The 12,790-nt window shown below is 45.7% G+C and overlaps 1 protein-coding gene across 1 annotated transcript in view; it reads right to left on the minus strand.

Annotated features, from left to right (window-relative positions):
* Positions 1-12,790, minus strand: part of LOC148433701 (coiled-coil domain-containing protein 42-like) — a 67,345-nt gene that overhangs the window by 15,043 nt on the left and 39,512 nt on the right. The window contains exons 4-6 of the mRNA XM_088465817.1: positions 7,292-7,492; positions 5,396-5,617; positions 4,674-4,832 (exon numbers count right to left, since the gene is read on the minus strand). Of these exons, the coding sequence (XP_088321943.1) occupies positions 4,674-4,832; positions 5,396-5,617; positions 7,292-7,492 (582 nt within the window). The remainder of the gene's footprint in view (positions 1-4,673; positions 4,833-5,395; positions 5,618-7,291; positions 7,493-12,790) is intronic.

The raw sequence follows: 12,790 nt of genomic DNA on the forward strand, positions 1-12,790 counted from the left end.
CATACTCTGTCTATGCATGTACTGTACACTATCATACTCTGGTACTGTACACTATCATACTCTGTCTATACATGTACTGTACACTATCATACTCTGGTACTGTACACTATCATACTCTGTCTATACATGTACTGTACACTATCATACTCAGAATATGATAGTGTACAGTACATGCATAGACAGAGTATGATAGTGTACAGTACATGTATAGACAGTGTACAGTACATGTATAGACAGGGTATGATAGTGTACAGTACATGTATAGACAGAATATGATAGTGTACAGTACATGTATAGACAGAATATGATAGTGTACAGTACCAGAGTATGATAGTGTACAGTACATGCATAGACAGGGTATGATAGTGTACAGTACCAGAGTATGATAGTGTACAGTACATGTATAGACAGAGTATAATAGTGTACAGTACCAGAATATGATTGGTACTGTACACTATCATACTGTCTATGCATGTACTGTACACTATCATATTCTGGTACTGTACACTATTATACTCTGTCTATACATGTACTGTACACTATCATACTCTGGTACTGTACACTATCATACCCTGTCTATGCATGTACTGTACACTATCATACTCTGGTACTGTACACTATCATACCCTGTCTATACATGTACTGTACACTATCATACCCTGTCTATACATGTACTGTACACTGTCTATACATGTACTGTACACTATCATACTCTGGTACTGTACACTATCATATTCTGTCTATACATGTACTGTACACTGAGTATGATAGTGTACAGTACATGCATAGACAGAGTATGATAGTGTACAGTACATGTATAGACAGGGTATGATAGTGTACAGTACCAGAGTATGATAGTGTACAGTACATGTATAGACAGAGTATGATAGTGTACAGTACCAGAATATGATAGTGTACAGTACATGCATAGACAGAGTATGATAGTGTACAGTACATGTATAGACAGTATGATAGTGTACAGTACATGTATAGACAGAGTATGATAGTGTACAGTACATGTATAGACAGAGTATGATAGTGTACAGTACCAGAGTATGATAGTGTACAGTACATGCATAGACAGAGTATGATAGTGTACAGTACCAGATTATGATAGTGTACAGTACATGCATAGACAGAGTATGATAGTGTACAGTACCAGAGTATGATAGTGTACAGTACATGTATAGACAGTCTATGCATGTACTGTACACTATCATACTCTGGTACTGTACACTATCATACTCTGTCTATGCATGTACTGTACACTATCATATTCTGGTACTGTACACTATCATACTCTGTCTATACATGTACTGTACACTATCATACTCTGTCTATGCATGTACTGTACACTATCATACTCAGTGTACAGTACATGTATAGACAGAATATGATAGTGTACAGTACCAATCATACACTATCATATTCTGGTACTGTACACTATCATATTCTGTCTATACATGTACTGTACACTATCATACTCTGTCTATGCATGTACTGTACACTATCATACTCTGGTACTGTACACTATCATATTCTGTCTATACATGTACTGTACACTATCATACTCTGTCTATGCATGTACTGTAAACTATCATACTCTGGTACTGTACACTATCATACCCTGTCTATACATGTACTGTACACTATCATACTCTGGTACTGTACACTATCATACTCTGGTACTGTACACTATCATACTCTGTCTATGCATGTACTGTACACTATCATACCCTGTCTATACATGTACTGTACACTATCATACTCAGTGTACAGTACATGCATAGACAGAATATGATAGTGTACAGTACCAGAGTATGATAGTGTACAGTACATGCATAGACAGAGTATGATAGTGTACAGTACATGCATAGACAGAATATGATAGTGTACAGTACCAGAGTATGATAGTGTACAGTACATGTATAGACAGGGTATGATAGTGTACAGTACCAGAGTATGATAGTGTACAGTACATGCATAGACAGAGTATGATAGTGTACAGTACATGTATAGACAGAATATGATAGTGTACAGTACCAGAATATGATAGTGTATGATTGGTACTGTACACTATCATATTCTGACTATACATGTACTGTACACTGAGTATGATAGTGTACAGTACATGTATAGACAGAATATGATAGTGTACAGTACCAGAGTATGAAAGTGTACAGTACATGCATAGACAGAGTATAATAGTGTACAGTACATGCATAGACAGAGTATGATAGTGTACAGTACATGTATAGACAGAGTATGATAGTGTACAGTACCAGAATATGATAGTGTACAGTACATGCATAGACAGAGTATGATAGTGTACAGTACCAGAGTATGATAGTGTACAGTACATGCATAGACTGTCTATACATGTACTGTACACTATCATACTCTGGTACTGTACACTATCATACTCTGTCTATGCATGTACTGTACACTATCATACTCTGGTACTGTACACTATCATACTCTGTCTATACATGTACTGTACACTATCATACTCAGTGTACAGTACATGTATAGTCAGAATATGATAGTGTACTGTACACTATCATACTCTGTCTATACATGTACTGTACACTATCATACTCTGTCTATGCATGTACTGTACACTATCATACTCTGGTACTGTACACTATCATATTCTGTCTATACTTGTACTGTACACTATCATACTCTGGTACTGTACACTATCATACTCTGTCTATACATGTACTGTACACTATCATACTCTGTCTATGCATGTACTGTACACTATCATACTCTGGTACTGTACACTATCATATTCTGTCTATACATGTACTGTACACTATCATACTCAGTGTACAGTACATGTATAGTCAGAATATGATAGTGTACAGTACCAGAGTATGATAGTGTACAGTACATGTATAGACAGGGTATGATAGTGTACAGTACCAGAGTATGATAGTGTACAGTACATGCATAGACAGAGTATGATAGTGTACAGTACCAGAGTATGATAGTGTACAGTACATGTATAGACAGGGTATGATAGTGTACAGTACCAGAGTATGATAGTGTACAGTACATGTATAGACAGAGTATGATAGGGAGGGAGGGAGGGAGGTTCTCGCCTGCTGAGCTCCTCTCTCTCAGGTGTATGATGGTGATTGTAGTGCGGCTGCGCTACTGCAGGGAGGAAAGCATTAACAGTATATGAGGTATGTGCTGGGGGCATGGTGCTGTGCTAGGTGATTATTGCAGGGGGGGAATTATTGTAAAGTGGTTAATACAGGTTGGAGAGTGCATTTAAATGGGGAAGGGGAATGCTGAGGTGTACATTGAAGGGGGGAGGGGTGCTGTGACAGACCTGCCCCACACACTCTATTCTGTCACCCACCACACCTGCCCCACAGACTCTACCCTGTCACCCACCACATCTGCCCCACACACTCTACCCTGTCACCCACCACATTTGCCCCACACACTCTACCCTGTCACCCACCACATCTGCCCCACACTCTACCCTGTCACCCACCACATCTGTCCCACACACTCTACCCTGTCACCCACCACATCTGTCCCACACACTCTACCCTGTCACCCACCACATCTGTCCCACACACTCTACCCTGTCACCCACCACATCTGTCCCACACACTCTACCCTGTCACCCACCACATCTGCTCCACACTCTACCCTGTCACCCACCACATCTGTCCCACACACTCTACCCTGTCACCCACCACATCTGTCCCACACACTCTACCCTGTCACCCACCACATCTGCCCCACACACTCTACCCTGTCACCCACCACATCTGCCCCACACACTCTACCCTGTCACCCACCACATCTGCCCCGCATACTCTTACTCTGTCACCCCAGGCCAGACTCCACAGATTTTCTCACCATGTCACTTACTAGGCCTGAACCACAGTTTCTCTCACCCTGCGAAACACCTGACCTGTCCACGCAGACAGTGCTGAAATGTCGAGACCACTTGATTGCATTTGCACCCCAGTCCAAAAGTTGGCAGCTAGCCCCTGGTCCCCTCCCTAAGCCTCCACCACCTGTCCACCTCCTATCTCTGTGGGTTGGGTCGGGTCGTCCCCTGGGGCTGCTGGAGGACAGCTGAACCAAACTCGGGGACATACATTATCTACCATATTTTTTCTTGTGGAGGCCAATGTGTATGTTTTTTTTTTTCCCTGTGGGGGGCTAATGTGTTTGTTTTGTCGTTCTCTTGTGTGGGCCAATGTTTTGTATTTTTTCCTGTGCTGGTTTTCCATCCCAATCCGCCCATGGTGCCACATAACTGCTCAGACCTCAGTTGCATAGACTGCATGTGTGTATTCCAATGAGCACACAATTCTGTGAATTAGCAGCTCCACCATTTTGTGAGTGACAGCAATCTCATTCTGTGAGAGTGCTGAATCTGCAGTTAACCACAGGGTGTGATGGCATACCATACGGTATCTGTATTACGCAAGGAACACGTCCATTAAGGCGTCAGCCTTAATGATCGTAATTTCATTGCTTTTTGAAGTTTGAGTGGCAGAAAATCAATAGGTTTTGTGAAATTTCAGATCATGTCTAAGCAGCCTTAATGGGACATGTGACACCGTAAGGTTTTTTGTGTATGGTATACAGTGTGTATATGTGTGTGTGTGTGTGTGTATAACACTGTCTGTACGTACCTTCTCCAGCTGTCTCAGGGTGTCACCCACGTCCACACTCCTGCTCTCCTCATCCTGCCCGCGGATACTCTGGAAGATGTTCAGCGTCGCCATCTTTATGGTGCCAAGCAGAAGAATCTTCTTAGTGGCCGTATTCTGAATGTGAGCCCAGCGAGAGTCCTGCGGAGGACAGAGAGCAAAGCTGGGGCCATGTATACTCACATCAGGGCTCACAGGGGAATTATATACACAGACAGACAGCACAGTGGTCCTTACAGGATGCATGGCAAATACAACATATAGCATCACCACTACAGTATATCAGTAATGTGGCACCTGCAACTGCTACTACTGCTGGCAAATACAGTACTTCTCCATTATGTCATACTGGGCTATGTGATGTCATACTGGTCCTAGCAATGTCAGGTGTCACACCAGGCTCTGCACCACATATGTGATATCACACAGAGATCTGGTCTGGGCTATGTGATGTCATACTGGTCCTAGCAATGTCAGGTATCACACCAGGCTCTGCACCACATATGTGATATCACACAGAGATGTGGTCTGGGCTATGTGATGTCATACTGTTCCTAGCAATGTCAGGTGTCACACCAGGCTAGGATGTCAACACCCGGATATCCTACGCTGGATCTCATATACAATATATAATTATAGCCTCCATCCCATTATATCCAAGTGTGATTTCTCTGTTCAATTTACACCTTCCCGTCTGTTCTTACCCACAGCAGACTCTGGTTTTTGGCATCTTCCAGACAGTTCTGTAGTTGGCCATGTTGGTTACTGAGCTGTAAAACCAGGTTATTTCCATCCTCCAGATGGTGTGAGATTTGCCCCTTTGCTTCCTGTATTGCTGCCTGGGCCTCCTGTGCCCCCTGCTGGAGGTAACTTGAAGCGGCCACCAAAGTGTGGAACCGAGAAATGACATCACTGACCTCCTGGAACTGACAGAGCACATTAGTCATTGTAACATCAGATGAGCACAGCTTATGTCACAACCACCTGACTGGTATATACCTGCCCCCATCAGACAGCTATCACCCCATTTACAAAGAGAAACATAGCGCATCCCTCGCCCAGGTACATCTCCTTGCCACATTTATCAAGACGTCTTCTTCATTGCTGTAAATCCTCTCATGTGGAAGGCCAGGTGCCTGGACACCACTTATGGTAAAATGACCATTGTTCAGCTCTAATGTCCCAAGTGACTTATGCATCCAGAAGTTGTGTATATTTCACCAGATAATTCTCCTGACAACATCCCCTAAAGTCTGGGGTCTCTCATCAGATTGCCCCTTTACAGACCTCCATTCCTGCAGTCACCCTTCTTCTGGTTCTCTACCCATTAGTATCATACAACACTTCATGTGGATTCCATAAGTCATAGACGATCTCCAAATAAAGATGTACCATTTCTAGTATACAAATATAGGTTTCCAGTCATCTTAGGAATGCTATGGTCTTCCACCATATTCCTGAAATTTGTTTAACGTAATAACCCCCCATTCAGTGACTCTGCTTTTGTACATGATCAAGTTATGTATCAATGCTAATATAAATATGTACAGCACATACACGGACACACACAGAGACACAGTGTGGGGTGTGTGTGTGTAACGCACTAGAGTACCTCTTGGGTAGGACCTTTCTGGCAATAACCTCTATGGTAACACGCTGTAGGTCCCTCATGGGTAAGATACTGTATGAACTCTCGGTTAATGTATTATAGGACCTTTCTGGTAATGTGTTCTGGAACACCTCTGGTAACATGGTGTAGGACCCTATCGCGGAGTGTATTGTAGTACCTCTTGGGTAACACATTTTAGGACCTCTCTGTTATTGTGTTGTTGAACCTCTTGAGTAACATGCTGTAGGACCCTCTCAGGAAAAGCGTTGTGGGACCCTCTCGGGTAACACACTGTAGGATCCTCTCTGGGTTTTGCAATGTGTTGTGGAATCTCAGGTAAACACACTGTAGGAACTCTTGGGTAACATATTATACCTCTCTGGTAATGTGTTGTGGAACCTCTTGGGTAATACGCTGTAGAACCTCTCATGTAATGCAGTGTAGGGCCTTTCATGTAACACAATGCAAGAACAATCGGGTAACCCATTGTAGGACCTTTCAGGTAACGCATTGTAGGAACCCTCGTGTAACGCACTGTAGGGCCTCTCGGGTAACATACTGTAGGACTTCTCTCGGGTCACGTACTGTAGAACCTCTCGGGTAATGTATTGGAGGTAGGGCCTCTCGGGTAACGTACTGTAGGGTCTCTCGGGTAAAGTATTGGAGGTAGAACCTCTCAGGTACTGTATTGGAGTTAGGACCTCTCGGGTAACGTACTGTAGACCCTTTCGGGTAACATATTGCCCATGCAGAAATGTGAACTAACGACAGTCACAAAGGCAGTGTAAATATATTGCAAATGTGTTATTTCTAGGTTTCAGTTAGTAACTTTAAGCTTCATATTATATATGCACCTATGACTTAGTTCTCACTGTTTTGTGGATTAGTGTCATAAAAGCAGTTTCATCATACTTCTATACCTACTCACGGCACTGTATGTACAACATGTATATACATATATCCCTCCTATGGGGTCTCCCGGCACTGGTACCTCCGCCGATGTCTGTACTACTTTGCGCAGATACTGGTGGAACTTTGTGTATCGCTGTATTTGGAGCTGAATCTTCAGCCTCTGCCTGACCAGCTCTTCATACTCCTCCTGGAGGATCCTCAGCTCTCGCTCTTTGCGGGTGTAAATCTCCCGATCCTTTATCATCCTATTCTCTGCCGCCAGCCGCTTCTGTTCATTCTCCTGGAAGGAAGGAGATGGCGTGAACAGGACGGCCCCTCAGTGTATGAGAATAGACACATGGGTACATCCAGATCGGCACATCATGCCCGTCTACAAGGCCTCGTTTTCCTCACATCCCATAGAGCAGGAGCGGGGAACCTTTCTGCCGAGGGCCATATTGATACATATAACATTATTCACGGGCCTAGTGCAGACCGCACTACCTCTGTGTGACATCACAGGGGGCGGGGGCCATAATCGCCGGTGATTACAGCAATGCACGGAGCATCCTAAGGACACTCCAGGCGGTACTGCTGCATAGATTCTGGCTGTAGGGTGCCACCATTATAGGCACCCTGATAGATCGATGAGGCTAACAGAAAAAAAGGTCAGAGGGCCGACCAAACACGATGCCGCAGGCGTTATACGGCCCCCTGAGGTTCCCCATCCCTGCCATAGAGGAAATGCAAATCCTTACGCAGGAAAAGCAGCAATGTAGCGTGACGGACTGATGTGTGCGCAGGCAGCGCGGCTGTACATTGAGGTGAAGTACTCCCGGCGGGGCTCTGAGGGGGACTAGCTAGCAGGCTCTCCGGACCACAGAGCGCAGCCCGGAATCCAGGGGACAGGTAAGGCAGGGACCCGCGTCTTTGTGCAGTCTTCCCTCTGGTCTCAGGAGACAGACCGCAGGCGCTGATGTGGACACTGGTGCGCCCACGACTCCACTAGACCCCCGGGGCATATATAACACTGGCACAGGGCAGATTTTACAGGCCAGGGGATCTGATGGTTAACGGATGCAGCCCCTCCCCCAGCTCAGGACGCCATTCCACCGCGGTCTGTGTAAGTGATTGTAGTGAGAATTGCAGATATATACAGTGTTTTCCTGCGTTTGTATGTGACTTGTGCTAGCGCTAATCTCTACTTTCTATACTGACACAGCTTATACCTTTCCCTTTATTCTACTATACCCTGATATACTACGGTATCTCCCATAGATTTGGGAGGGCTATCACATACTATATAGCACGGTTGCACACTACACTGTGCCATATTACACATACATCAGGGTTGCTCAGTGCACTGTGCCAGATTGTGTATGTTATTATCCCTGTGACTATATCTGGCAGAGGAAAGAATAACAAGCAGCCTGATGCTCCTACTCTGATTTCTTGTACGTCCTGCTCAGTGGGCTTATCTCCAGAGGACCTCACTCAGGATGGTCTTTGTACACATTGCTACACCGCCCTCAGCCCTGGTTCCTCCTCCTGAGGATCCCCCCTGGGCGGCCTTTTCACAGGTGTTGGCAAAAATTGCAGACCACCTAGCGGTCCCTGTGGTAGCTCCCCCTATGGGATGGCCACAGCAGGTACTTCCTGCAAATCCTCTGCCTCCCCCATGGGCATACGTACTGTCTACCCTCAGTGCAGAGTCTGGCGGATCCCTCTCTCTTTGCAGCATTTGCTGAAAGGCTGTAGAGACCCTTAAGGTGAGTACAGACCTGTGACCAGACGGCCTCAGCCTCCCGTCCCGATCACAGATTGGATTTTGATACCCACTGGGTCTTGGGGTATTGGATTAGAAAGACCTGTGAACTCCAGGTGAGATCTGGATGGAAGCTTTCTGTGTGAAGAGAGTCAAATGGCCAAATCTTCCTGATATGTCCCTGAGATTGGTAGAGTTTGGTGGTGACAGCATCGTTACACGCCCACGGCGCAGTGGGCGGAGTCAGTGACAGGCAATCACAGGCATTTATCACACAGTGACAGAATATCTATGTAGAATAACCAGTAATAGTATTCACTTCTGTCTTCCTGCAATATTCAGGAAATCATGAAAAACAAACACTCTTTTCCCCAGAGGTGCAGACACACAAGAGACAGTCTCAGGGACATATCACAGGAAGCGCAGACACACAAGAGACAGTCTCAGGGACATATCACAGGAAGCGCAGACACACAAGAGACAGTCTCAGGGACATATCACAGGAAGCGCAGACACACAAGAGACAGTCTCAGGGACATATCACAGGAAGCGCAGACACACAAGAGACAGTCTCAGGGACATATCACAGGAAGCGCAGACACACAAGAGACAGTCTCAGGGACCTATCACAGGAAGCGCAGACACACAGGAGACAGTCTCAGGGACATATCACAGGAAGCGCAGACACACAAGAGACAGTCTCAGGGACATATCACAGGAAGTGCAGACACACAAGAGACAATCTCAGGGACCTATCACAGGAGGGTTTGGCCTTGTGACTCCTCACACCGTCACACAGAACGCTCCCATCCTGGTCTCCCCTGGAGATCACTGACCACAACAAGTCTGTCATTTCCTAGCAGGAGGTCAGATGAATAGAAAATCAGCATCTAATTTCCTGCAGTCACAGAGGCTGCTCATGTCTTATACAGGAATATCCAAGAAGTGCAGTTATATATATATATATATATTAGTGATGAGCGGTTCGGATTCTGAGGAATCCGAACCGCTCCGAACAGGTGGAATCCGAGTCCACCCGAACGCAAGTTCGGGTGTTCCCGCCTGACTCGGATTCCACCTCGAGGCCGAACGTCACCCATCCGGCGTCGGATTCTCGCGAGAGCCGAGTGACGTTCGGCTTCTATAAAAAGGCGCGGCGCCCGGCAGTTGGCGCCATTTCTCGCGTGACGCGTAGTTAGGTAGTTAGCTAGTGCGCTGTCTGTTCTAGTGTTAGATAGAGCAGCAAGAACACTGCCTACTCTATTCTGTGACTTTACTGGGCATAAGCCCTTTGTGTGTGCTCCGTGACTGGGCATAATAAGCCCACTGTGTGTATGTGTACTCTACTACTCACTGTATTATACAAGCTCCGTGACAACTGACAGGGCATAGCCCACTGAGTGTATTATACAAGCTCCGTGACAGGGCATAGCCCACTGAGTATTATACAAGCTCCGTGACAGGGCATAGCCCACTGTGTCTATTATACAAGCTCCGTGACAGGACATAGCCCACTGAGTGTATTATACAAGCTCCGTGACAGGGCATAAGCCCACAGTATTATACAAGCTCCGTGACAGGGCATAGCCCACTGTGTCTATTATACAAGCTCCGTGACAGGGCATAGCCCACTGAGTGTATTATACAAGCTCCGTGACAGGGCATAGCCCACTGTGTCTATTATACAAGCTCCGTGACAGGGCATAGCCCACTGAGTGTATTATACAAGCTCCGTGACAGGGCATAGCCCACTGTGTCTATTATACAAGCTCCGTGACAGGGCATAGCCCACTGTGTCTATTATACAAGCTCCGTGACAGGGCATAAGCCCACTGAGTATTATACAAGCTCCGTGACAGGGCATAGCCCACTGAGTGTATTATACAAGCTCCGTGACAGGGCATAAGCCCACAGTATTATAGAAGCTCCGTGACAGGGCATAGCCCACTGTGTCTATTATACAAGCTCCGTGACAGGACATAGCCCACTGAGTGTATTATACAAGCTCCGTGACAGGGCATAGCCCACTGTGTCTATTATACAAGCTCCGTGACAGGGCATAGCCCACTGTGTCTATTATACAAGCTCCGTGACAGGGCATAAGCCCACTGAGTATTATACAAGCTCCGTGACAGGGCATAGCCCACTGAGTGTATTATACAAGCTCCGTGACAGGGCATAAGCCCACAGTATTATAGAAGCTCCGTGACAGGGCATAGCCCACTGTGTCTATTATACAAGCTCCGTGACAGGACATAGCCCACTGAGTGTATTATACAAGCTCCGTGACAGGGCATAAGCCCACTGTGTCTATTATACAAGCTCTGTGACAGGGCATAGCCCACTGTGTCTATTATACAAGCTCCGTGACAGGGCATAAGCCCACTGAGTATTATACAAGCTCCGTGACAGGGCATAGCCCACTGAGTGTATTATACAAGCTCCGTGACAGGGCATAAGCCCACAGTATTATAGAAGCTCCGTGACAGGGCATAGCCCACTGTGTCTATTATACAAGCTCTGTGACAGGGCATAGCCCACTGTGTCTATTATACAAGCTCCGTGACAGGGCATAAGCCCACTGAGTATTATACAAGCTCCGTGACAGGGCATAGCCCACTGAGTGTATTATACAAGCTCCGTGACAGGGCATAAGCCCACAGTATTATAGAAGCTCCGTGACAGGGCATAGCCCACTGTGTCTATTATACAAGCTCCGTGACAGGGCATAAGCCCACTGTGTCTATTATACAAGCTCTGTGACAGGGCATAGCCCACTGTGTCTATTATACAAGCTCCGTGACAGGGCATAAGCCCACTGTGTCTATTATACAAGCTCTGTGACAGGGCATAGCCCACTGTGTCTATTATACAAGCTCTGTGACAGGGCATAGCCCACTGTGTCTATTATACAAGCTCCATGACAGGGCATAAGCCCACTGTGTCTATTATACAAGCTCCGTGACAGGGCATAGCCCACTGAGTATTATACAAGCTCCGTGACAGGGCATAGCCCACTGTGTCTATTATACAAGCTCCGTGACAGGGCATAGCCCACTGTGTCTATTATACAAGCTCCGTGAAAGGGCATAAGCCCACTGTGTGTATACAAGCTCTGTGACTCCAGTTCATAGTGATAAAGTAATATGGATCACGAGAATGAACTGAGAGGAGAGCAGAAACAACATGTAAATGCTAGCCTTGCAGCGGCTGGAAGTCCATCACTTTTATCTAAAGCTGATGCTCAAGGGCGTAGAGGCTTTAAAACCTTAGGGAACCTGAAATCAAAAAATGTAGATTTTACAGGGGTAAAGACAAAAAAAAAAACCTCTAAAGACTACTACTATTGCAGAGAAACAGAAAATTGGCAACATACCATTCACCACACGTAGCGGCAAGGAAAGACTCAGGCTTTGCCCTTTATTTTTGAGTGGTGGTTCTGCAACTGTCAGTGAGGCATCTTGTGCCTCTCGTGATGATAAAAGACCTTTTCAATCAGACTATAGAAGTGTGAAAAAATTTAAAACCAATAAGGCAGTCGAACAAACTGTGTTTTTTGAAAATGGCATTTCTATGTGTAAGCCTGACCTTTCAGAGAAGCCGCCCTCCACAGTTTCTTTTCCATCTGTAGTTGTGGGGATGAGCAGTATTGCTGAGGACATAGAAATTGAGGATGCCACCGTGGAATTGCAAGAGGATGAGAGGAATATATGTGCAGCTGACGCTGGCACTAATGAGGATGTTGAGGATGAGGATATTATTTGTATAAGTCAGGCACCAGTGGAAGCAGCTTTTGGCTAAGATAAGAAGGCCATTGCCATGCCTGGGCATAGA

This window comes from Taudactylus pleione, unplaced genomic scaffold (genome assembly GCF_031769625.1).
Source record: "Taudactylus pleione unplaced genomic scaffold, aTauple2 ptg002162l, whole genome shotgun sequence".
Lineage (NCBI taxonomy): Eukaryota > Metazoa > Chordata > Amphibia > Anura > Myobatrachidae > Taudactylus > Taudactylus pleione.